The sequence below is a fragment of the Astatotilapia calliptera genome, chromosome 15 (assembly GCF_900246225.1).
Source record: "Astatotilapia calliptera chromosome 15, fAstCal1.2, whole genome shotgun sequence".
In the NCBI taxonomy this organism is placed as follows: Eukaryota; Metazoa; Chordata; class Actinopteri; order Cichliformes; family Cichlidae; genus Astatotilapia; species Astatotilapia calliptera.
The window spans coordinates 1,546,005-1,571,525 of NC_039316.1; the positions used below are offsets into that span (position 1 = coordinate 1,546,005).

Here is a 25,521-nt window from a genome sequence, read left to right on the forward strand (position 1 = left end):
CTGGGATCGATGAGTGCATTGCAGAGGTCCAGCTGAAAAGCCAGGTTTTCTTGTTGCAGCTCCAATGAACCTCTTGTTGCTTTATTTGCACCAAAGCAGCTGAACTGGAAGCACTATGGTTTCTGCTTCCTAACATATCGATATTCCTGAAGTTTAAGTGGGATACTGTGATGGAGTGTCGTGTTAATGATCTGAACTGCGTAGGCTACTTCAGTCTGAAGAGTCACTGATAACAGGCTCGCTGCTTTTATCTGGCCGTGGACTTTCTAACTGAAAGGACAACCAGCTTTAACACGGACGTCTCCGGGACATTTTCCAGGATGGCACTTTCCAGCCTGCTTCTGAGCCTGGCTGCTCGGGCACTTACGTTTCTCTTCTTTCTGCTCGTCATTGCGTTTCTTGGCTACTGCTTGTACATTAAATACATTCATATGAAGTATGACCACATCCCCGGGCCGCCGAGGGACAGGTAGGAAAGGTCGTCGGCTGAAGCAGTTATGCGGACGTTACTTGAGAGTAACTCGCTGTTTCCTCCTCAGTTTTTTCTTCGGACACTCACCAACGATGTTGAAGGCGATGAAAAATGACGGAATTATACACGACAAATTTCTGGAGTGGTAAGTTTAGCGCAAACAAAGTTTTTATGCGGAAAAAACAACACGTCAAACCATTAAGCTAACACAATATGTAGGTCAGTGTTTGGGACTGCTGCCAGCCAATGCTAGCTAGCCTGGCTGTATTGAACTGACGCAGTTTCCTTTTTCACAGCATATTTTGCCGCTAATTGCCTGTTAATTTCTGCCTATATAACAAATACATTGCAGTTCTTACTGTACTCTTTGTATTACAGTATTAATATCATTCGCCTTTAAAAGATCTAATTAAGATGTCACCTGCAGGGCCGAGAAGTATGGACCTGTTTACAGGATAAATATGTTTCACTACGTTTCACTGTGTACGTACTGTCCAGAGGCCACCAAGGTAAACACTTGTTACTTGACTGTTTTCACATCAGTACACAGGTGTCATTAATAAAGGGTCTATTTCTGTAAATCTGTGAATTATTGTGATTAGCAGTACCTGTGTATCTCTACTGTTTCAGTTTAAAATGACTACAGTGCAACAAACCTGTTGTGTGTGAAAGTGCACCCATCAATCCTGTTGGCAGAGGTCCCTGCTAATAAACAGTGCCAGCTACTGGCCTTTTGGGGACTTGTTCACATTTAAAGCCTTCTTCTTCTTCTTCTTCTTCTTCTTTGTCACACTTTTGTGTCATTTTGTTTCTGGTTTCAGGAAATCCTGATGTCCCCAAAGTACCTTAAAGAGAAGTTTGCCTATAAAAGACTCTTCAACCTGTTTGGTCAAAGGTGATGTATCGCATTATCTGTTTCTTTTAGTTATATTGTTGTGGTCAGACTTTCATTCCGTCATCATGGGCATGAATGTCATGGTAATTTTGGGCTTTTGTATTTATATATCCATCCGTTATCGTTCCAACTAAATGAAACTCAGCAATATAAGCTATAGCTCTTTTGCACCCATCTGTTTCAAATCTCCATATTTTGTCTCCGTTTCTGTCTTCAGCTATTTATTTGTACTATTTGTATTTATATGTTCTATTTCTATTGTATATATTAATCGGCATCTGTGGGTGGACAGCAAAGAAAGAATTTCATTGCACAAAGAAATGCCTTTCTCTTGTGACACATGACAATAAACACTTTGAATCTTGAAGTATCTTACCATGTTGTGTACCTATGCTAGCAGTAATATAACTGTGAAAATAATAGAAAGCATGCTTTGTGACAGTGTTATGAGTGAAAATCATATTTTGCTATGTTTAATTCTCCTGTTTGGTGATTTTTTTTTTTTTTTTTGGGTGGGTTTCAGGTTCTTTGGAAATGGTCTGATAACAGCACGAGATCATGAGCAGTGGTACAAACAGCGACGCATCATGGACCCTGCGTTCAGCAGCCTGTGAGTTATGAAATTCTAGCAACGTGCCAGAAAGAAGTGTCTGCTGAGCTACCTGTTTATGTTATGTTTATCCATTATTTACAGTCATACTGGATATAAATCAGTGTTGTTGATAATCCTTTAGTCGCTGTTCCTCTGTCTCAAACTTTTTTTTTCCAGGTATCTGAGAGGTCTAATGGGAACCTTCAATGAGACAGCAGATAAACTGATGGATAAACTTGCAGAGCTTGCTGACAATAAAACAGAAGCTAACATGCTCCATCTTCTCAACTGTGTCACCCTGGATGTTATTAGTAAGGTATCATAATCAGTTTTACAGATGCAACGTGGGGTTTTTTTTGTTGTTTTTTTCATAATTCTGATGAAGGCACAAGCTTTTACGTTTGTTTTAATTTACTGTTAAAAAGTTTCTAAGCGTGTTGTAAGTGTGAGTGCAGGTCCATCCGTGTCTTGATATTTCAGGTTGCCTTCGGGGTGGACTTGGACCTCTTGAAGAATAGTTCACCTTTCCCTAAAGCCATTGAGACATGTCTGAAAGGAATGGTTACCTATGTTAGAGACATATTTTTTGAGGTATTACTTCAGCGTTTGTTGTTATGAAGTATGTCTGCCAACAACATTGTTATCAGAATGACAGGCTAAACCCTTCAGTCTGCCATTCCAGTACAATCCAAAGAACAGACGATACGTCAATGAGGTGAGGGAAGCGTGCCGCCTGCTCCGTACAACTGGAGCCAAGTGGATCAGTGAGAGAAAGGCCGCCATGCAAAACGGTGACGAGGTCCCCAAAGACATCCTGACACAAATCATCAAAACTGCAAGCCAAGGTTGGAGTCCCCAAATTTCACATTAGACTAGACTAGAGCAATATTTTATTCTCTTTGTGACGAGACAAAGTGAATAGAACAAATGTGACCCACAGTTTTTGATGCCTTCTCAGTTCGGTGCATGTGGTTTGTAAGTAATGTTGGAAACCAGGAGAAGTTAAATATCGATGTATCTGTCCATTCTCTCCTCATTTCAGAGGAAAACATGACTGAAGAAGATGAAGAATTTATGCTGGACAATTTTGTGACATTTTTCATTGCAGGTGAGTCTCTGTTGTTTCAGCTTTGATGTGTGAAATGCAGCTGGAAGCTCCTTTGTAGCGTCAGACGAAGCTCACTGCACTGAAGAGTGTGTTTTATTTTCAGTTTTACACAATGTGGCCACTGTTGTCTGTGAATTGTTGTCACGTGTTCACTTAGCATGGACAAAACTGTCCTTTCTTATCCAGAGGGGCTGCATAATATCTGCACACACACACTGTGTCACACAACTCTAGTTCCTGTGTTACTGACTGTTTGTCTCAAATGTTTTTAAAAATTACATATTTATTACTCTTTTCAATCTTTATTTGTGACCGGGACCATAACATTTGCAAATAAGTAAAATATCAATCAAGAAAAAGAAACATATGATCTGTTTTTCTTACATAATGATATTATTGATTTTAAGTTAACTAGGCTTTTTAAGACTCAAAGAGTTGTGATGTAGAAATTAGGATTACAACTTCTTGATTAAGAGTTGCATGGCTGTTTCCTTTTGACGTAATATTCTGACACATTATTGACAAACTGGTAACATTTTAGGCCAAGAAACAACAGCCAATCAGCTGTCTTTTTGCGTCATGGAGCTCGGAAGACATCCTGAAATACTGGAGAAGTAAGAAGTCAAACACAACTTCACAATTTACACTTTTCATTTAATTTTTTATTTTAATTTTGATTTGTAATTATTTTATTTCATTTTCTGTATTTCTGCATGAATATAACCTGAAACATCAGCTGACTGAACCTATAAGGTCCTACAAGTAAAGAGGACTTAAACAAAAGTCTGTGAGATCTTCAGAAAGCTTCTTGCTGTGACACACTTGTTGTACAGTCAGTCTGATAGATCCAGTTCTTACAATCAGTGTGTGCCTCAGATCTGACTGTCAACCCGTTGTGTGAAAACAACTTCTTCTAATTTGAGCCATCCAAATATCAAACATCAAAAATATTCACAATCCTGAGATTATGATTATATATAGCTATAGAGATATAGATATATATAGAAACATATATAGATATGAGAGAGATAGACATAGATGTATAAAATATCAAATGCAATGTCTTTCTCTCATCTGCTTAATTGGGTTCTAGTTTTTTACCCATACGACTTGTGTTAAACTCTAAAGATGTTTTAGGCAATATTTACGCTGTTCTTATTACTGTGTAATATATAGAGAGAATTTTGGTTTTCTAAAATTTTCTAAATATTTTTATTCCTTAGAGCAAAGAAAGAGGTCGATGACGTCATTGGGATGAAATGTGACATAAGCTATGATGACTTAGGAGAGCTGGTCTACCTGTCACAGGTACCTGTTTGTTTATTAAATAATTATACCACTCAGCCAGAACACTGATGGCGTGTTGTCGTTGGGCTCACAACTTTGTGAGTACAATAATTTGAGAAAGAAGTCGCTGAGGATTTGCAAATTGATGCCGTGGATCTATCAGGAATTCAAAATTTAGTGACTCTGACCTCAAGGTAAAGGTCAGAGGTCAAGTTTGTTAAGAATCTCGTAAACACAAAAGCTCGAGGAGGTGGTCAACTCAAGAACAGCACTGACTCAAACGGTGCATAGACGTTAATATTATCGATTATCTGTTACCAGTTACAAATACGGAGAGTTGATGTTTATTAAGGATCTTTGACCAAATAAGTATAAACTCTGTTAGGTCGTCTGTATTGTCATGAAAATGTAGGTAAGAATACACTGTGATTAAGAGAGGATTGATACAGTAAGGCCTAAAATATCATGTTTGATTCTCCTGACACAGGTGTTTCAGGGGTCACCCGTCTGGCAGGGAAGCGGTTTATTTATGTATTCAATTATTTATTTATTTATTTATTTATTTTTTGTAAGACATAAGCAGTTTTTAAGTGACTATGAAGGCTGCTTAGTTTGTGAATTAAAAATGATTATTCTTTCCCTAAACTCATCAGTGTCATGTCAAAATCATTTCCTTATGGGAGTGAAAGGACATATTTTAATGTTCCTGCATGCACTAATAAACATGTCAGTCACAGTGAACAGAAAATGATGTGTTGTGGGACTTCCAGGGGATTTCTGCGAGCTAAAAAGTCCACTGGCAGGCGGCTGAGCGGTACCACTGGCCTCTGCCAGTATTTCTTTTAAAACATACCCAACCAAAGTGTGCACCGCTCATTGTGATCTTCCTTCAGGTACTAAAAGAGACTCTGAGAATTTACCCCACAGCTGTGGGCACATCTCGTGATGTTGCTGAAGACATGGTCATTGATGGTGTCCACATACCTGGAGGAGTCGGCGTTTTTGTGAGTTATTTTTCTTCTTAACATGTTTGTAACTCTAAAAGAGAAACTGAGTTTCAGGTTTATATGTATAAAAGGAATTGGCCACAAAAATATTACAAAACAGGTCAACTGTTATTCAACTGTTTCAAATGATTGCAAACAAATACACTTATGATTAAAATGCAAAAATGTAATCTTTTCATGTTTAGTTCAACTCCTATGTGAGCGGGAGACTGGAGAGATTCTTCAAGGATCCACTGAGATTTGATCCAGACAGATTTCACCCAGATGCTCCCAAGTAAGAAACACATTGTTTCACTATGCTGACTTTACATACATTTAATATTTGCACACACTTTATTATCTCAGACTAAATGAGTGAAACGGTTCACAGTAACTGAGGCTGTCTCTTATCTGTTCAAGGCCTTATTACTGCTACTACCCCTTTGCCCTCGGTCCTCGCTCGTGTCTGGGACAGAACTTTGCTCAGGTGAGGATGACAGCGTAAGTCAACATGAAGACCCGCTCACCTATAAACACACTGACTCATCTCTGTGGGCGCTGTTGTGTTTTTTAGATGGAGGCTAAAGTGGTGATGGCCAAACTGCTCCAGAGGTTTGACTTCACTCTCGTCCCGGGACAGACCTTTGACATCCTGGATGCTGGCACACTCAGACCAAAGAGTGGAGTGTTGTGCACTTTGAGTCACAGGGATTACAAAAATAAATGATCTTAAAGGACTTTACATAAAAAGTGGTCTATTTTTGGTCCCTGAGATATATTAATATAGGGAAAAAGAAAGTACAGCTTCAACACTATGTCTCAGTTTTGCTACATGATTTAGAAATGCTTCTTTAGTAACTGAAATCAGCACAACTCTTTGAGTCTAAATTGTAGAAATAAATGTGTAAAAAGATCCTTGTCAAGAACAGAATGGATTTTCTCTTTTAAAAATGTTATTTTACTGAGGACTTTTTGTTTTTGTTGCTGTTTTTGTTTTTACAATAACAAAAACCCTAAACTTTCTGTAGTAGATGTTGAAAAATAGAAACTTTTCTGTCCTTAAATTGTTTACTTACTACTGAATTTCATTGCCGTAATATTAATGGCCGTGGGCCAATTTGGCCCACGGGCCTCATGTTTGACACCTCTGGTTTAAAGGGTAAAACTGATTTGATTTTTATTCCTGTCTAAAACTTGTGATTTAAAAAAAAAAAAAGAATTTAAAGAAAAAATTGTGTCATGTATGAACTACACTGTAAATTCATATGAAATGAATGTAATCATGCTTATGTCTTCATTATGATAATATATATGGTAACATCATGGGGAGTGCTGGTATAATAACGTTTGCACTTAGCATTTTAATCTTGCACAAAATCATCACATAGTTTGATGTGACTTTTTTTAATAACCAGTGAGCAAAGTAACCTTTTGTGCCTGCATAGCATCCAAGATTTTCATAAAAGTGCTGCATGTTATGAAAATGAAAATAAATTTTGAGATCCCACAGAATTTTTTTTTGTTTAAGTCTGCATGCTTCCAAGATGCTGTGTCATCCTGCTACAAATCACATCATCCCAGCGCCAAAGAAACCCTCAGTCACCTGCTTAAGTGACTATAGCCTTGACATGATGACACGATTGTTCCACAGATTTTTGTATACTGTGAATACAACAGCCGTGGGTCTGATCCAGGACAGCGATGAGAGATAGTGGAGCTTTTCACAGTGTGGATCAGCAACAACAACTTTCTCCTGAATGTGAATGAAACCAAGAAACTGGTGACTGACTACAGGAAGAAACCCCTCGTTCAGACTGCTCTACATCAACGACACCGCAGCAGAGAGCATGGAGCACATGAACTTCCTGGGAGTTGATGTGATGTATGGTCTGTCCCTGCACACCACCTCACTGATCAAGAAAGGCTGAAAAGGTCACATCTGAGTCCAGATGTTCTCACCACCTCCTAAAGAGGCACCGCTGAGAGTGTGCTGACAAGCAGCATATCTCTAGCATGAGAACGAGGACAAGTGGAGCCACCCTGCCATCTATTTAGGGCCTGGCCCAACAACGCTGCAAAAACCTTATCAGGGACACCTCACACCCCGACCACGGTCTGTTCTCACTCCTGCTTTCAGGCAGACAGTAACGTAGAGGTGCAGGTCATTGCAGTTCTGTGGAAGCTTCTTTGCAACCACCATCAGACTGTTGCACAGCTCAAACAGCTGCTATTTTGTAGATTATTATACTCTACAAATCTGTCAAGAAGGAATTTCCAGTGCAATCAGCTCATCGGCTCTCTTGTGCAATAATTGAATCATTTTTATTTGTGTTTTCAAATATGCAGCACTGTTTTTTGTTATTTTACATTTATTTATGTCTCACACTTGCCTCTTTTTAAACATTGCAATGAGGTTTTTTGTGTTTTTATTTGAGCTCATGCCACATATTTTTGTTCTGCATCGCTTTCCTGAGGTAGTGCTGAATGACAGTAAAATGAGTTTTGAACCCTGAATCCCTCTGAGTCAGTCTTGAGACCCCTGAAGTAACCAGCGTGATGGAGAACTGCTACTTTTCTTCTTCTTCTTTTTTTTTAACTTGGCCTAAACTATAAACAAGTACTTTGATGGTGGGTTTCTGGGCAAAGGCTGAGGGAATGGAGAGACTTGCAGAAGGAATGAGAGAAATGGAGAGGACCAGGGGTGCAAAAAATAAAATGAAAACTGTAAATGCTATAATTTTCTACTTTTTTAGGCAGGCATGTATGCGCTTTTCTTAAATTGATATATTCCTTTTAACAGGATGAGCTAGATGACGTCACACAGGTTAAGAACACTGTTACACCCCGGCCTAGGCAACCGGAGTGCAACACGAAAAAAGTAAAAATAAAGAAAGAAAAACACACAAAAAAACCCCCACTAAAGCTCACCACCAAAATCCCAAAACGAAAGTATCGACAAATCTATTTACAGCTATATACAACAAACTATTTCTTGACAACAAAACACCCAACTATTTACAACGGGGGGGAAGATCGCGACCATGACACACTGAAACACAAGGCTTAAATACATAGAAGGGGCAATCAGGGAATGGACCACAGGAGGGAAACACAGCTGGGGCAAATTAGACCTGACGAGACAGGGAAACGTAAACTGAAAACACTAAGATAACACAGACTTTCAAAGTAAAACAGGAAACACATAACAGTCACGCCAAAAGCAACACACCGACAACACCAAAACGTAACAAACACGCTCCATCAGGCCATGGAAAAACACTATTATCTACAGTTGTCGGCCCAGTGGGAAGCACACATTGTGAGAATGGCTCATTTCAAATGCATTTACTGCTGTGTTGCAGGAGCATGCCCTAGTGTAGTGACGAGGACCCTAAAACTAGAGAAAAGTCAGTCAGGAAAGATGAGGAGAGAGAAATGGACTGTATCCTTCACCCATTGTGGGGGTTGTCTTTCTGTTGCCTCTCCAGCGCACCTGTTCCCACTTCCATTTATTCCATAGCAGGTGACATGGAGACACAATCAGAGGTGCAGTACTATTTGTTTGAGCACCAGAGCACAGCTATTGTTGGAGCTGAGAGGAAGAAGAAGTAATTTGACAGCTTTGATCATTCGGTGTGTCTCTGTACACTGTCCTGCTTGAAGTGTGCTTTAGCAAGGAATTAATTAGAGTACATGTTTAAATATCCTACTTCCTCACTTTGAGGGAAAAAAAAGTGGTTTCTATTTTCTGAATGAGTGATTTATATCCTTGAAAGTTACCTGACCTTGTGCCACAGTGCAATGATCAAGTGTTGCATTAACTGCTAGTCTTGGAGTGCTTGATGAACAGCTCATTGTTTACGCAGCAGTGGGTGGATCTGCATGTTTGATTTTGGCACAGATTTTACGCTGGATGCCCTTCTTGACACAACCTTCCTACTAAGAGTACATCAGCTTGTGACCCCCTGAGGCCCCTTTGTGTCGCCTTGTGGGACCTTTTGCGGCGTTATCTGCAGCGGACTTCCTAACAGAAAGGACAACCATCAGGATGGCAGTTTTCAGCACACTTCTGACTTTGGCACTTCAGGCTCTTACATTTCTCTTCTTTCTGCTTATCGTTGCGTTTCTTGCATACTGCTTGTACGTAAAACACATTCATATGAAATATGACCACGTACCCGGCCCACCGAGGGACAGGTAGGTAAAGTTGTTGGGTAAAACACTTGTGCTGACATTATGTGCGACTGATCTTGTTAATTTAAAGCTCTTCTCCCCAGTTTTCTCCTCGGACATTCACCAACGTTTTCAAGGATATTAAAAAATGGTGGAAATGTACATGAACAATTCCTAGAGTGGTAAGTTAAGTACAAACTATGTTTTTGTGCAGTTGAAAATAGCATTTCAGTGTCAATGATGTTTAAGTGTATCATTTAAATGACAGCATGTCGTTTACAGGGCAGAGGAGTATGGGCCTGTGTGCAGGATAAATGCTCTTCATTATGTTCTAGTGTCTGTGTCATATCCAGAAGCAACAAAGGTAAATCCCGCAGTTAACTTCAGAGTGTGAAATAATGAAGTTTGTTTTGTATCAAAAAGCATAACTCTCGATAAAATTGGCACGAAGTCCTCTTTCTGTTAAATGCTTTTCTGTCGTTTTGCTTCTGGCTTCAGGTAATCTTGATGTCCTCAAAGTACTCCAAGGATGCATTTTCTTACAAGAGACTTTCCAACCTGTTTGGTCAGAGGTAACACTGACTTATCAGTCTGCTTCATTCGCTTTTAATTTTTATAAGGATGCACTAATTCAAAAGCAGAGTTAGTAATAAAGACCTGGGTTTAAATCCAACATCTGTCCCGGCCTTTCTGCGTGGGGGTTGCATGTTCTCCATGTGTTTGCTTGGGTTCTGTCTGAGCACAGGTTAGATTAACAGGATGGTGACCTGTCCAGGGTAAATAACACGCTAACCCCCCCCACCACACGCACTTTTTTGAGTTTGGTAAGGCTGATATGAGCAGATACCAGTGTGCGACTTGCGTTCATTTACCAATATTTAGTGGTAGACGTGAGCTTTGTGATGCTGTGGTTAGTTCAATTCCTTTTACTAAGATTAAAACGGATATAATACTATCCTGTAATCTCAGTTTAACAAAGTAAAAATCAGCTGACAAATCCAAACTGTTTAAATCCTTATTTTTTTTTTCAAATTTGTGAAAAAGTATTTTGTCAACTGTCTTCTTTGAAGGCTCTTAGGCAATGGGCTGGTAACAGCACGGGATCATGAGCAGTGGTACAAACAGCGCCGGATCATGGACCCTGCGTTCAGCAGCCTGTGAGTTTCAGTTATCACAAAAACACACAACGGTCTCCTTGATTAACCACTTGTTCAGGGTTGGAAACATTTCCCTTTTTTCTGTTGAACATTATCCTTTAATGAATTTCTGTGATGGTTTGTTGGGATGTCCTGGATGTGCTGCTTCTCTGTCTAAAGCTATCATTACTTCCAGGTATCTGAGAGGTCTAATGGGAACCTTCAATGAGAGGGCAGATAAACTGATGGATAAACTTGCAGAGCTTGCTGACAGTAAAACAGAAGCTAATATGCTCCATCTTGTCAACTGTGTCACTCTGGATGTTATTGCTAAGGTTTTATATTACAGTCAATTTTACAGTTTCTACAGGGTGAGTGTGTGTATACTTATATATTTTTTCTTGATAAATTTCAGGTTGCCTTTGGGGTGGACTTGGACCTCTTGAAGAATAGTTCACCTTTCCCTAAAGCCATTGAGACATGTCTGAAAGGAATGGTTACCTATATTAGAGACATATTTTTTGAGGTATTTGAGATGTAGATTCTTTTTTGTTTAGTATGAAGTATGTTTGACAAAAGCCTTGTTAACAGTGTGACATGTTAAATTGTTCAATCTGCAATTCCAGTTCAATCCAAAGAACAGATCATATATTAATGAGGTGAGGGAAGCGTGCCGCCTGCTCCGTACAACTGGAGCTCAGTGGATCCACGAGAGGAAGATCGCCATTGAAAACGGTGACGAGGTTCCCAAGGACATCCTGACACAAATCATCAAAACTGCCAACCAAGGTTGTAGCCCCTAAATCTGACATTTGATTAGACTGGATAAGAGCGATATTATAGATTCTTTGTGGTGGGAAAGAACAGATTTTAAACTGCTATCAATATTACACAAAGAGTAAAGAAATGCAATGAAGATGAATGAAAAGACATCGCATTCTCAGCGTGAGGGACGGCGCCATGCTGCATGGCAGCCTGCTGCAGTAGCTCTTGTGTTTTTGTTTGTTTGCTTAATCACTTACTCAGTTATTCTTAATTCTTAGTAAGTTTACTAGTAGTAGTATTTCAGCTGCTGGAACAAAAGAATCTCTAAAATATGCAATAAATTAAATATTTATCATCCTACCATCGTATTAGCCATGGAGGTTTTTGTTTATGTTTATGAATGGAGGCAGAATATAAATACCTGACTGATAATTTTAAAATGCGGGGTAAGTACAGGACAGACAAAGAAATCAAATATTAATTAACATGTCAATGTTCTTATTATTTCAGAGAAAAGCATGACTGAGGAAGATGACCAGTTTATGTTGGACAATTTGGTGACATTCATCATTGCTGGTGAGTTTCTATTTCAGCTTTAATGTTTAAAATGCTGTGTGACAGACCCGTCCCTCCTCCAGTGACGGGCTCCTGCAGCTCGCATAGTGACGTCATGGTCACAATCTTTAGTGTGAATTTTTATGTAATTGTATTTATTGGCACGTTTTGCTCCAGTTATTCACAACATGCATATAATGCACACGAACATAAATTACTGACTAAATGAGCTGTGTACATTACAAGACTGTATATAAAAGATGGAAATTCAAGGAAGCGTTGTCATTCTCATCGCATGTTTACATTAGTTGCAACGATTTTATGTACCCACGGTCCCGGTTTTCCATTAACAAGTAATAAAATGGTATCAAATACTAGTAAACTATACAAGTAAGAGAAGTGCAGCAACCTGAGTAACAGTATGGAGTATAGATATAAATATTTTAGCAGCAAAGTATCCGTAGTGATTAAGGCGCTACAGTTGCAGTTTCTCGTCCATTATGTACCGAGAAGTCTCACAGCTTCTGGAATGAAGCCTGTTCTCAGTCTGGAGGTTTTGCATGTAATGCTCCTCAGCCTCCTGCCTGAGGGAGTGGGACAAAGAGTGTGCTGGGTGAGTGGGGTCCTTCATGATACAGGTGCCCCTCTTCCTGCATCAGGTGTATATTTCTGTGATGGTTGGTAGGCTGCCTCTGACAACTCTGTGCAGCCTTCACCTCCCTCTGTAGTTTTCCTCTCTGCCACAGTGCAGTTTCTGTGCCACACGTTGATGCCGGAGCACAGAACACTCTCCACCGCACTTCTGTAAAAGGAGATGTGGACTGAGCTCAAGTCTCTCACACCTCAACCGCCTCAGGAAGCAGAGCCTCTGGTGTGCCTTCCTGATCAGACAGGAAGTGTTGTTTTTCCAGGTGCATACCCAGGTACTTGTAGCTGAGTACTACTTCAACTGCAGAACCTGTGTCTTCCTCTCCTGAAGTCCACAATTTCCTTGGTGGTCTTCCCATTTAAGCAGTTGGTTTTTTTTTTTTTTTTTTTTTTCCTGCCCCAATCCTCCAAGTGCTCCACCTCCTTCCTGTTGCCGGTCTCCTCGTTGTTTGTGATGCATCCGCAAACCTTACAGTTTGACAGCCAGGGTGGTTTGGTGAGCAGTCATATGTAAGAATCGTGAACAGGAGGAGTCCTAGCACACAGCCCTGAGGGGAGCCAGTGCTGAGGAGCATGGAAGATGAGGAGACATTGTGGATCCTCACAGACTGCGGCCTGTTGGTCATGAAGTCCAGAACCCAGTTGGTCTATAAAGACTAAGTTTCTAGGTCTGAAAAGTGACACATGTATTGCAGTGCCTTAAAGCTACATTGTTTATAATGTTGTCTTTGTATAGACATGTATTTATGGTGTCTTTGGTCTTTTCCTCATGAATGTCCAGTGTTCTTGTTTACACTGTCAGATCTACATTCTGACTGACCTCTAGTTTCAAAACCGGTTAAGCAATGGAAAAACAGCAGCGTGTTTCATATATAGTTTGAAACTGCTTTCACTTGATTTTTCAATCAAAAGATTTGTTTCGATATTAAGAATACAAACGCTCGGGTGAGTTGGTTCATTTTAAGGTGGTATTGTGATTCGATTTTAAAGCATTTGTGCTATTTCAGGCCAAGAAACGACAGCCAATCAGCTGGCGTTTTGCATCATGGAACTTGGAAGACATCCTGATATACTGGAAAGGTAAGAACTCAAAATATAGCACATAACAGTTTCCATTAGAACAAGTGAACTTTGGTTTCTTATGGAGTTTTCTCATTTCTCAGAGTGAAGAAAGAAGTGGACGATGTTATTGGGATGAAACGTGAAATAAGCTACGATGACCTGGGCAAGTTGGTCTACCTGTCACAGGTACATGTGGCAATTTGAAAATTGTGGTAATGTTTTTAGTGTGAATCCATGAGATTAAAAATCAAAGTTTGTCAACTAACAATCAAAGGCTGCATCTCGTGTGTTATGACACAAGACCAGTTTACAGGCAGGGATAGCTCAGTAGTCAGTGGCTGCCCACTGCTTCACTGGGTTAAATGCAGACTAACACATACACATTACACGTATTCCTTGTAATCTTCCCCCAGGTGTTAAAAGAGACTCTGAGAATGTACCCCACAGCTCCGGGCACATCTCGTCATATTGCTGAAGACATGGTGATTGATGGGATCCACATACCTGGAGGATTTGTTGCTCTTGTAAGTTGTGAAGATTTTAAATATGTTTTAATACCTTTTGGTTTGAAGATGGGTGTGTGTATGCTTCTAATCATTTACTCAAACAGAACCCAAACAGCCCCCCCACCAGCTTAAGTCCTTTAAAAAAAAAAAAAAGTTACCTGGAATCGAGATAAATAATAAACTGTTCTAATGTTTAGTTCAGCTCCTATGCGAGTGGGAGACTGGAGAGATTCTTCAAGGATCCACTGAGATTTGATCCAGACAGATTTCACCCAGATGCTCCCAAGTAAGAAACACACTGTTTCACCATGCTGACATGTTTTATTCTTGTTTTCGGTCATTATTACCTAATGAGAAAAATGGTTCACAGTAACTGAGGCTGTCTCTTGTCTGTTCAACAAGGCCTTATTACTGCTACTACCCTTTTTCCCTCGGTCCTCGTGCGTGCCTGGGAAAGAACTTTGCTCAGGTGAGGATGGCTAAATAATGTGAAGACCCGCTCACCTATAAACACACTGACTCATCTCTGTGGGCGCTGTTGTGTGTTTTTTAGATGGAGGCTAAAGTGGTGATGGCCAAACTGCTCCAGAGGTTTGACTTCACTCTCGTCCCGGGACAGACCTTTGACATCCTGGATGCTGGCACACTCAGACCAAAGAGTGGAGTGTTGTGCACTTTGATTCACAGGGATTAAAAATAAAATAAGGCAACATCACATAAGTGGTAGTAGACCATAGAAGAAAAATGGGTTACTCTTTACTAATGTAAACAAAAACAAATCTAAAAGCATTAATGTGATTGTACTTTGATATAATAAATCTATTTTTATTATAATAATAAATAAAAAAAACGATAATGAATACAGTTTTATATCTTTTTGATGATCACTGACTTTAATATTCTCTTTACTTTAATGTAGCTCTGTCATTGCTTTTTCATGACTACAACAGGACTTTTAATGCCTGTAACATTAACTCATGATGCTGCCAGCAGTGACACGGGCACCAGCAAAACCAGCCCTTTAAAACCTGAACCATGAAATAACTGCCAGAAATCTTTATTTTTCTGATAATGGAGTGTATGTTGAACCTTTAGACTACATGTATTAAAAAATATTTATATATAAAATTATAATCTGCACATGTGTTTAAATTGTATCACATTTGCTACATTAGCCATATTTTTGCAACTTAGTCATTAAAATTTGTCATGCAATTTGTATCATTTTTTTGAGGGTAAATAAAGGTCACACAAATAAAACTCACAAAACCACATGTATCAAATACGATATGCTTAGCTTTAAAGGGACTGGGATCGATGAGGAGTGCATTGCAGAGGTCCAGCTGAAAAGCCAGGTTTTCTTGTTGCAGCTCCAATGAACCTCTTGTTGCTTTATTTGCACCAAAGCAGCTGAACTGGAAGCACTATGGTTTCTGCTTCCTAACATATCGATATTCCTGAAGTTTAAGTGGGATACTGTGATGGAGTGTCGTGTTAATGATCTGAACTGCGTAGGCTACTTCAGTCTGAAGAGTCACTGATAACAGGCTCGCTGCTTTTATCTGGCCGTGGACTTTCTAACTGAAAGGACAACCAGCTTTAACACGGACGTCTCCGGGACATTTTCCAGGATGGCACTTTCCAGCCTGCTTCTGAGCCTGGCTGCTCGGGCACTTACGTTTCTCTTCTTTCTGCTCGTCATTGCGTTTCTTGGCTACTGCTTGTACATTAAATACATTCATATGAAGTATGACCACATCCCCGGGCCGCCGAGGGACAGGTAGGAAAGGTCGTCGGCTGAAGCAGTTATGCGGACGTTACTTGAGAGTAACTCGCTGTTTCCTCCTCAGTTTTTTCTTCGGACACTCACCAACGATGTTGAAGGCGATGAAAAATGACGGATTTATACACGACAAATTTCTGGAGTGGTAAGTTTAGCGCAAACAAAGTTTTTATGCAGAAAACACGTCAAACCATTAAGCTAACACAATATGTAGGTCAGTGTTTGGGACTGCTGCCAGCCAATGCTAGCTAGCCTGGCTGTATTGAACTGACGCAGTTTCCTTTTTCACAGCATATTTTGCCGCTAATTGCCTGTTAATTTCTGCCTATATAACAAATACATTGCAGTTCTTACTGTACTCTTTGTATTACAGTATTAATATCATTCGCCTTTAAAAGATCTAATTAAGATGTCACCTGCAGGGCCGAGAAGTATGGACCTGTTTACAGGTTAAATGTGCTTCACTACGTTTCACTGTGTACGTACTGTCCAGAGGCCACCAAGGTAAACACTTGTTACTTGACTGTTTTCACATCAGTACACAGGTGTCATTAATAAAGGGTCTATTTCTGTAAATCTGTGAATTATTGTGATTAACAGTACCTGTGTATCTCTACTGTTTCAGTTTAAAATGACTACAGTGCAACAAACCTGTTGTGTGTGAAAGTGCACCCATCAATCCTGTTGGCAGAGGTCCCTGCTAATAAACAGTGCCAGCTACTGGCCTTTTGGGGACTTGTTCACATTTAAAGCCTTCTTCTTCTTCTTCTTCTTCTTCTTCTTCGTCACACTTTTGTGTCATTTTGTTTCTGGTTTCAGGAAATCCTGATGTCCCCAAAATACCTTAAACAGAAGTCTGTCTATAAAAGACTCTTCAACCTGTTTGGTCAAAGGTGATGTATCAGATTATCTGAGTCACTTTATTGTAGTTGTGTGTACATACCTTATTAGTCACAATGAATAGAACTTGATAGTATTACCATGTTGTGATACTTTCCTTGTGTCACATCTTAGCATTTTATTTAACTCCTGACCTCAGTGATCATATTATAGGAGCCATGTACGAATTTATGATGATGACATTTTCATGCTGTCTATCGTAATTTTTAACAGTGATGTTTGCAGGGTTGTTGTTGTTTTGAAACTCATTGCATAATACTTTTGTGGTTGGTTGGGACAGTGATTGCCAGTATCAGGCACCTGCCTGGCAGGAGAGAGGGTGAATGTGTTGCTATAATTTGTTTAATGTTTTTATTATTTCTTTATTGTCACTGAGTTTTGGATTCTTTTGCCCCTCAGCGACTTTTAGTTTGTTCTTGAAGTCACTTCACAGATTTTTTTTTTTTTTAAATCATTGTCTTAACTGTCTTCAAGGTTTTTAGGTGATGGTCTGATAACAGCACGGGATCATGAGCGGTGGTACAAACAGCGACGCATCATGGACCCTGCGTTCAGCAGCCTGTGAGTTATGAAATTATACATCCTAATCCTTTAGTCGCTGTTCCTCTGTCTCAAACTTTTGTTTTTTCCAGGTATCTGAGAGGTCTAATGGGAACCTTCAATGAGACAGCAGAGAAACTGATGGATAAACTTGCAGAGCTTGCTGACAGTAAAACAGAAGCTAATATGCTCCATCTCATCAACTGTGTCACCCTGGATGTTATTACTAAGGTTTTTAGAGCTTCCTTAACATGCTGTTTTTTTCTTAATACTGAAGAATAAAAAATATGTTTATTCTAACTTTTCTAACTTTTTATAAAGGCTACAATCATGTTCTAAGCGTGAGTGAATTGCTGTGCATGTCTTATCTTGATAACAGGTTGCCTTCGGGGTGGACTTGGACCTCTTGAAGAATAGTTCACCTTTCCCTAAAGCCATTGAGACATGTCTGAAAGGAATGGTTACCTACCTTAGAGACATATTTTTTGAGGTATTACTTCAGCGTTTGTTGTTATGAAGTATGTCTGCCAACAACATTGTTATCAGGATGCCAGGCTAAACCCTTCAGTCTGCCATTCCAGTACAATCCAAAGAACAGACGAAATGTTAATGAGGTGAGGGAAGCGTGCCGCCTGCTCCGTACAACTGGAGCCAAGTGGATCAGTGAGAGAAAGGCCGCCATGCAAAACGGTGACGAGGTCCCCAAAGACATCCTGACACAAATCATCAAAACTGCAAGCCAAGGTTGGAGTCCCCAAATTTCACATTAGACTAGACTAGAGCAATATTTTATTCTCTTTGTGACGAGACAAAGTGAATAGAACAAATGTGACCCACAGTTTTTGATGCCTTCTCAGTTCGGTGCATGTGGTTTGTAAGTAATGTTGGAAACCAGGAGAAGTTAAATATCGATGTATCTGTCCATTCTCTCCTCATTTCAGAGGAAAACATGACTGAAGAAGATGAAGAATTTATGCTGGACAATTTTGTGACATTTTTCATTGCAGGTGAGTCTCTGTTGTTTCAGCTTTGATGTGTGAAATGCAGCTGGAAGCTCCTTTGTAGCGTCAGACGAAGCTCACTGCACTGAAGAGTGTGTTTTATTTTCAGTTTTACACAATGTGGCCACTGTTGTCTGTGAATTGTTGTCACGTGTTCACTTAGCATGGACAAAACTGTCCTTTCTTATCCAGAGGGGCTGCATAATATCTGCACACACACACTGTGTCACACAACTCTAGTTCCTGTGTTACTGACTGTTTGTCCATCCATCCATCCATCTTCATCCGCTTTGTCCGGGGCCGGGTCGCGGGGGCAGCAGCCTAAGCAAAGAGGCCCAGGCCTCCCTCTCCCCAGCCACCTCCTCCAGCTTGTCCGGGGGAATACCAAGGCGTTCCCAGGCCAGCCGAGAGATATAATCTCTCCAGCATTTCCTGGGTCTGCCCCGGGGCCTCCTCCCGGTGGGACATGCCTGGAACACCTCACCCAGGAGGCGCCCAGGGGGCATCCTTGTCAGATGCCCGAACCACCTCAGCTGGCTCCTTTCGATGTGGAGCAGCAGCTGCTCTACTCTGAGCCCCTCCCGGATGGCCGAACTTCTCACCCTATCTCTAAGGGAGAGGCCAGCCACCCTTCGGAGGAAGCTCATTTCTGCCGCTTGTATCCACGATCTCGTTCTTTCGGTCACTACCCACAGCTCGTGGCCATAGGTGAGGGTAGGGACGTAGATCGACCGGTAAATTGAGAGCTTCGCTTTTACACTCAGCTCCCTCTTCACCACGACGGACCGGTGCAGCATTACTGCAGCCGCAGCCCCAATCCGTCTGTCGATATCCGGCTCCCTTCTCCCATCACTCATGAACAAGACTCCAAGATACTTGAACTCCTCCACTTGGGGCAGGAACTCATCCCCGACCCGGAGTAGGCACTCCACCCTTTTCCGGCTGAGAACCATGGCCTCAGATTTGGAGGTGCTGATCCTCATTCCCGCTGCTTCACACTCGGCTGCGAACCGTTCCAGTGCGAGCTGGAGGCCTTCACCCGATGAAGCCAACAGAACCACATCATCTGCAAAAATCAGAGATGAGATTCTGAGGCCACCAAAGCGAAAGCCCTCCGCCACTTGGCTGCGCCTAGAAATCCTGTCCATAAAAATTATGAACAGAACCGGAGACAAAGGGCAGCCCTGGCGAAGCCCATCACCCACCGGGAACGAGTCCGACTTATTGCCGGCAATGCGAACCAAGCTCTTGCAACGGTTGTATAGGGATCGAATGGCCCGTAGCAATGGGCCAGACACCCCATATTCCCGCAACACCTCCCACAGGACACCCCGAGGGACACGGTCGAATGCCTTCTCCAAGTCCACAAAACACATGTAGACTGGTTGGGCAAACTCCCATGCACCCTCAAGTATCCTGGAGAGGATAAAGAGCTGGTCCAGTGTTCCGCGACCAGGACGAAAACCGCATTGTTCCTCCTGTATCCGAGGTTCGACTAACGGACGAACTCTCCTTTCCAGCACCCTGGCATAGACTTTCCCAGGGAGGCTGAGGAGTGTGATCCCCCTGTAGTTGGAACACACCCTCCGGTCCCCTTTCTTAAAGATGGGGACCACCACCCCGGTCTGCCAGTCCACAGGTACTGCCCCTGATCTCCACGCAACATTGCAGAGGCGTGTCAACCAGGACAGCCCTACAACGTCCAGAGCCTTCAGGAACTCGGGGCGGACCTCATCAACACCAGGGGCTCTGCCACCAAGGAGTTGTTTAACTGCCTCAGTGACCTCGCCCCCGGAAATTGGCGGGTCATTCCCCTCATCCCCAGACTCTGCTTCCTCCTCGGAAGACGTGTCAGTGGGATTAAGGAGGTCCTCGAAGTATTCCTTCCACCGCCTGACAATTTTCTCAGTCGACGTCAGCAGCGCTCCGCCAGCACTATACACAGTGCAGGTAGAGCACCGCTTTCCCCTCCTGAGACGTCTGACGGTTTGCCAGAATCTCTTCGAGGCAGTCCGAAAGTCTTTTTCCATGGCCTCTCCGAACTCCTCCCACACCCGAGTTTTTGCTTCAGCCACTGCCCGAGCCGCATTCCGCTTGGCCTGTCGATACCTGTCGGCTGCCTCCGGAGTCCCACAGGCTAACCAAGCCCGATAGGACTCCTTCTTCAGCCTGGTGGCTCCCTTCACCTCTGGTGTCCACCATTTGGTTCGGGGATTACCACCACGGCAAGCACCCACCACCTTGCGGCCGCAGCTCAATGCAGCAGCTTCGGCAATGGAGACGCTGAACATGGTCCATTCGGACTCAATGTCCCCGGTCTCCCTCGGAATGCTGTTGAAGCTCTGCCGGAGGTGTGCGTTGAAGATCTCGCGGACTGGGGCCTCTGCTAGACGTTCCCAGCACACCCTCACTACGCGTTTAGGTGCACCAGGTCTGTCCAGCGTCCTCCCCCGCCACCTGATCCAACTCACCACCAGGTGGTGATCAGTTGACAGCTCAGCCCCTCTCTTTACCTGAATGTCCAGAACATATGGTCGCAGGTCTGCTGATACGATTACAAAATCGATCATCGACCTACGGCCTAGAGCGTCCTGGTGCCACGTGCACTTATGGACACTCTTATGTTCGAACAGGGTGTTCGTTATGGCCAAACTGTGGTTAGCACAGAAGTCCAATAACAGAGCACTGCTCGGGTTCAGATCAGGGAGGCCGTTCCTCCCAATCACGCCCCTCCAGGTCTCGCTGTCGTTTCCCACGTGAGCATTGAAGTCTCCCAGCAGGACACCAGAGTCTCCAGGTGGAGCACCCTCCAGCACCCCCCCCCCCAGGGACTCTAAGAAGGCTGGGTACTCTGAACTGCCACTCGGCGCATAAGCGCAGATGACAGTCAGGACCCGTTCCCCGACCCTAAGGCGCAGGGAACAAACCCTCTCGTCCACCGGGAAAAATCCCAACGTACCGGCAGCAAGCCGAGGGGATATTAGGATACCCACCCCAGCCCGCCGCCTCTCACCAGGGGCAACTCCAGACTGAGACAGAGTCCAGCCCCTCTCCAGGAGACTGGTTCCAGAGCCCAAGCCATGTGTAGAGGTGAGCCCGACTATATCTAGCCGGTACCTCTCAACCTCACGCACTAACTTAGGCTCCTTCCCCACCAGAGAGGTGACATTCCATGTCCCTATTGCCAGTCTTGGCAGCCGGGGGTCAGTCCGCCAGGGCCTCCGCTCCTGGCCGCCACCCGGCACACAATGCACCCGACCCCTATGGCGCCTCCTGCGGGTGGTGGGCCTGCGGGAGGATGGGCCCATGTCTCCTCTTCGGGCTGTGCCCGGCCGGGCCCCATGGACTAAGGCCCGGCCACCAGACGCTCGCCCTCGGGCACCCTCCCCGGGCCTGGCTCCAGGGCGGGGCCCCGGTAACCCTATCCCGGGCAGGGTAAACTTGTTTGTCTCAAATGTAAAAAAAAATACATATTTATTACTCTTTTCAATCTTGACCGGGACCATAACATTTGCAAATGAGTAAAATATCAATCAAGAAAAAGAAACATATGATCTGTTTTTGTTACATAATGATATTATTGATTTTGAGTTAACTAGGCTTTTTAAGACTCAAAGAGTTGTGATGTAGAAATTAGGATTACAACTTCTTGATTGAGGTAATATTCTGATGCATTATTGACAAACTGGCAACATTTTAGGCCAAGAAACAACAGCCAATCAACTGGGTTTTTGCATCATGGCGCTTGGAAGACATCCTGAAATACTGGAGAAGTAAGAAGTCAAACAGAACTCAACAATTTACACTTTCTATTTACAACTTTCTATATCTTTGCATGAATATAACCTGAAACATCATCTGATTGAACCTATAAGTAAAGAGGACTTAAACAAAAGTCTTTGAGATCTTCAGAAAGCTTCTTGCTGTGACACACTTGTTGTACAGTCAGTCTGATAGATCCAGTTCTTACAATCAGTGTGTCCCTCAGATCTGACTGTCAACCCGTTGTGTGAAAACAACTTCTTCTAATTTGATCCATCAAAATATCAAACATCAAAAATATTCCCAATCCTGAGATTATATAAGTCTCAAGCCCACAGACATTTATGTAGATGTGCATTTTTCTCTATAAAAAATGTAGTTTTACATCTGTTTCTACATATTTACTCCTATGACCTGTGTTAACCTCTAAAGATGATTTAGGTAATATTTCTGCAGTTATAACTGTGTAATATATAGAGTGAATTTTGGTTTTCTAAATTGTATTTTTATTTCTTAGAGCGAAGAAAGAGGTCGATGATGTCATTGGGATGAAACGTGACATAAGCTATGACGACTTAGGAGAGCTGGTCTACCTGTCACAGGTACATGTGGTAAATTTAGTTATTCATTTATTTATTTTAATAACTCACCCAAAGTGTGCACTTCTCATTGTAACCTTCCTTCAGGTGTTAAAAGAGACTCTAAGAATTTACCCCCCAGCTCCAGGCACGTCTCGTGATGTTGCTGAAGACATGGTGATTGACGGTATCCACATACCCGGGGGATTTAGCGTTGTTGTGAGTCATTTTCTTTTTAATATGTTTGTAAGTCTAAATGATAACTACATACTAAAGACAACAAATATATGAAGCAAGATATATGGAGTTATGTAGCGAAGAAAAAAAGATAAATAACTCTAAATATGTTTTATAGAGTCCTTCAAGTCCCTTAACTTTGTTGACAGCGCTGTAAACTCTTGGCCTTCTCTCAATGAGCTTCATGATGTAGGCACATGAAGTGGTTTCAATTCACAGGTCTGCCTTTGTCAGGGTTCATTTGTGGTATTTCTCTCCGCCTCAATAGAGTTGGGATAATCAGTTGTGTTGTGCAGAAGTCAGGTTGGTACACAGCTGACAGCCCTTATCTGATTGGTTCTCGCCATAATATGAATTCTAAGTAAAGAAAAAATGACAGTCCTTCATTATTTTAAGAACTGAAAGTCAGTCTGGAAAATTGCTTAAACTTTGGGGACACATTCAAAGATCAGCAAGTGCTACGACGAGACTGACTCACATGAGAACGGCACCAGGAAAGGAAGACCAACAGTCGCCTCTGCTGCTGAGGATAAACTCATCCATGTCACCAGCCTCAGAATTAGCAAGTTAACAGCAGCTCAGATTAGAGCTCAGATAGATGCACACAGAGTTCCAGTAGCAGACACATCTCTACATCAACTGTTCAGAGGAGACTGTGAATCAGGCCTTTATGGTCAAATAGCTGCTAAGAAACCAGGACTAAGGAAAAGCAACAAGCAGAAGAAATTTGTTTGGGCCAAGAAACACAACGAATGGACATCAGACCAGTGGAAATCTGTGCTTTGGTCTGATGAGTGCAAATTTGAGATCTTTGGTTCCACCTGCTGTGTCTTTGTGTGATGCACAAAATGTAACCGGATGGTCTCTACATGAATGGTTCCCACCATGAAGTATGGAGCAGGAGGTGTGATGGTGTGGGGGATTTATTCAGAATTGAAGGCACACTGAACCCCAAACACACCTCCAGGCTGTGTAAGGGCTATTTGACTAAGAAGTAGAGTGATGGTGTGCTGCACCAGATGTCACCTGACCAATGGAGATGGTTTGGGATGAGATGGACCGCAGAGTGAAGGCAAGAGAGTCAACAAGTGCTCAGCATCTCTCGGAACTCCTTCAAGACTGTTGGAAAAACATTTCAGGCGATGACTTCAAGAAGCTCATCAAGAGAATGCAAAGGGTGGCTATTTGGAAGAATCTAAAATATAAACATGTTTTGAGTTATTTCACATTTTTTGTTTACTACATAATGCCATATGTGTTGATTCACAGTTTTGATGTGTTCAGTGAGAATCTGCAATGTAAATAGTCATGAAAAAAAGAAAAACCCATAATAAAGAAAATAAGAAGATATGTCCAAGCCTTTGACTGGTAGCGTATGTATAAACAAAACTGTCACAAAGTTGCCAGAAAAACATAAAAAATGAGGTCTTATTCAAGCAAGAACAAATACATTTATGGTTAAAATGTGAACTTTTTTCCTATTTAGTTCAGCTCCTATGTGAGCGGGAGACTGGACAAATTCTTCGAGGATCCACTAAAATTTGATCCAGACAGATTTCACCCAGATGCTCCCAAGTAAGAAAAACACTGTTTCACCATGCTGACTTTATTACGTTTCATGTTTGCACACACTTTATTATCTCAGACTAAATGAGTGAAACGGTTCACAGTAACTGAGGCTGTCTCTTATCTGTTCAAGGCCTTATTACTGCTACTACCCCTTTGCCCTCGGTCCTCGCTCGTGTCTGGGACAGAACTTTGCTCAGGTGAGGATGACAGCGTAAGTCAACATGAAGACCCGCTCACCTATAAACACACTGACTCATCTCTGTGTGGCGCTGTTGTGTTTTTTAGATGGAGGCTAAAGTGGTGATGGCCAAACTGCTCCAGAGGTTTGACTTCACTCTCGTCCCGGGACAGACCTTTGACATCCTGGATGCTGGCACACTCAGACCAAAGAGTGGAGTGTTGTGCACTTTGAGTCACAGGGATTACAAAAATAAAGGATCTTAAAGGACTTTACATAAAAAGAAATCATAGTGGTCTGTAGGGTAAAACTGTTGATCTACTCCTGCCTAAAAGCTGTGATTAAAAAAATAAATCGTTATAATAAAAACAGTATCAGATATGAATTACATGGTAAAGCGAAATGAAATGATGGTGATAATTATATATTATATATTTTTTTCATTACAATATAATTTAATTTTTTTGAGGGGGACAGCTGGGTTAAATACCATTTGCACTTGTTTGTTAATCATGCACAAACTCATTATATAGCGGTGTGTAGTGTCTTTTTTTTCATAACCACAAACCTCTTTGTGCCTACAAAACTAATATGTGTGTAAATGGAAATCATTTGGAAACAAGCGTGTTTTATATTTCTTTACCCGATTTGCTGTCTTAATGCCTTTACGGACAGTGTCCACATGGGGGCGCTGAGATCTTGCAGAGATCTCTGACTTTTAAAAAGCTGTTTAAATTCAATGTTCAGAAAAAGAACTCTCCCAGAAGTTGTCTCTGGTTTAAACACAG

At 41.9% G+C, this 25,521-nt stretch overlaps 3 protein-coding genes across 3 annotated transcripts; all 3 read left to right on the plus strand.

Annotated features, from left to right (window-relative positions):
• Positions 1 to 25,104, plus strand: LOC113037510 (cholesterol 24-hydroxylase-like). The gene is made up of 16 exons (XM_026194695.1): positions 1 to 469; positions 540 to 617; positions 900 to 981; positions 1,294 to 1,367; positions 1,891 to 1,977; positions 2,137 to 2,275; positions 2,440 to 2,550; positions 2,642 to 2,804; positions 3,002 to 3,067; positions 3,609 to 3,681; positions 4,291 to 4,375; positions 5,248 to 5,358; positions 5,547 to 5,635; positions 5,761 to 5,827; positions 5,915 to 6,059; positions 24,986 to 25,104. The coding sequence occupies exons 1-16, from the start codon at positions 321 to 323 to the stop codon at positions 24,997 to 24,999; spliced, it is 1,533 nt and encodes a 510-aa protein (XP_026050480.1). The 5' UTR covers positions 1 to 320; the 3' UTR covers positions 25,000 to 25,104.
• LOC113037513 (cholesterol 24-hydroxylase-like) lies at positions 8,879 to 15,087 on the plus strand. Its single transcript, XM_026194698.1, has 15 exons — positions 8,879 to 9,537; positions 9,618 to 9,695; positions 9,796 to 9,877; positions 10,012 to 10,085; positions 10,584 to 10,670; positions 10,846 to 10,984; positions 11,065 to 11,175; positions 11,276 to 11,438; positions 11,925 to 11,990; positions 13,625 to 13,697; positions 13,781 to 13,865; positions 14,093 to 14,203; positions 14,383 to 14,471; positions 14,588 to 14,654; positions 14,739 to 15,087. Exons 1-15 carry the CDS (start codon positions 9,389 to 9,391, stop codon positions 14,877 to 14,879), a joined length of 1,515 nt encoding a protein of 504 aa, XP_026050483.1. The 5' UTR covers positions 8,879 to 9,388; the 3' UTR covers positions 14,880 to 15,087.
• Positions 15,495 to 25,104, plus strand: LOC113037511 (cholesterol 24-hydroxylase-like). The gene is made up of 15 exons (XM_026194696.1): positions 15,495 to 15,965; positions 16,036 to 16,113; positions 16,391 to 16,472; positions 16,788 to 16,861; positions 17,343 to 17,429; positions 17,501 to 17,639; positions 17,788 to 17,898; positions 17,990 to 18,152; positions 18,350 to 18,415; positions 22,110 to 22,182; positions 22,689 to 22,773; positions 22,858 to 22,968; positions 24,473 to 24,561; positions 24,686 to 24,752; positions 24,841 to 25,104. Exons 1-15 carry the CDS (start codon positions 15,817 to 15,819, stop codon positions 24,997 to 24,999), a joined length of 1,533 nt encoding a protein of 510 aa, XP_026050481.1. The 5' UTR covers positions 15,495 to 15,816; the 3' UTR covers positions 25,000 to 25,104.
• Positions 25,105 to 25,521: the final 417 nt, after the last annotated feature.

Bases quoted from the DNA above. Each gene is read 5' to 3' on its own strand.
- LOC113037511 (XM_026194696.1), top strand. From the start codon at position 15,817: ATGGCACTTTCCAGCCTGCTTCTGAGCCTGGCTGCTCGGGCACTTACG. The intron at 16,473-16,787 runs GTAAACACTTGT...TTCTGGTTTCAG, and splicing joins ACTGTCCAGAGGCCACCAAG to GAAATCCTGATGTCCCCAAA. The intron at 24,562-24,685 runs GTAAGAAAAACA...TATCTGTTCAAG, and splicing joins TTTCACCCAGATGCTCCCAA to GCCTTATTACTGCTACTACC.
- LOC113037510 (XM_026194695.1), top strand. From the start codon at position 321: ATGGCACTTTCCAGCCTGCTTCTGAGCCTGGCTGCTCGGGCACTTACG. The intron at 470-539 runs GTAGGAAAGGTC...TTTCCTCCTCAG, and splicing joins CCCGGGCCGCCGAGGGACAG to TTTTTTCTTCGGACACTCAC. The intron at 3,682-4,290 runs GTAAGAAGTCAA...TTTATTCCTTAG, and splicing joins CATCCTGAAATACTGGAGAA to AGCAAAGAAAGAGGTCGATG.
- LOC113037513 (XM_026194698.1), top strand. From the start codon at position 9,389: ATGGCAGTTTTCAGCACACTTCTGACTTTGGCACTTCAGGCTCTTACA. The intron at 13,698-13,780 runs GTAAGAACTCAA...CTCATTTCTCAG, and splicing joins CATCCTGATATACTGGAAAG to AGTGAAGAAAGAAGTGGACG. The intron at 14,472-14,587 runs GTAAGAAACACA...CTGTTCAACAAG, and splicing joins TTTCACCCAGATGCTCCCAA to GCCTTATTACTGCTACTACC.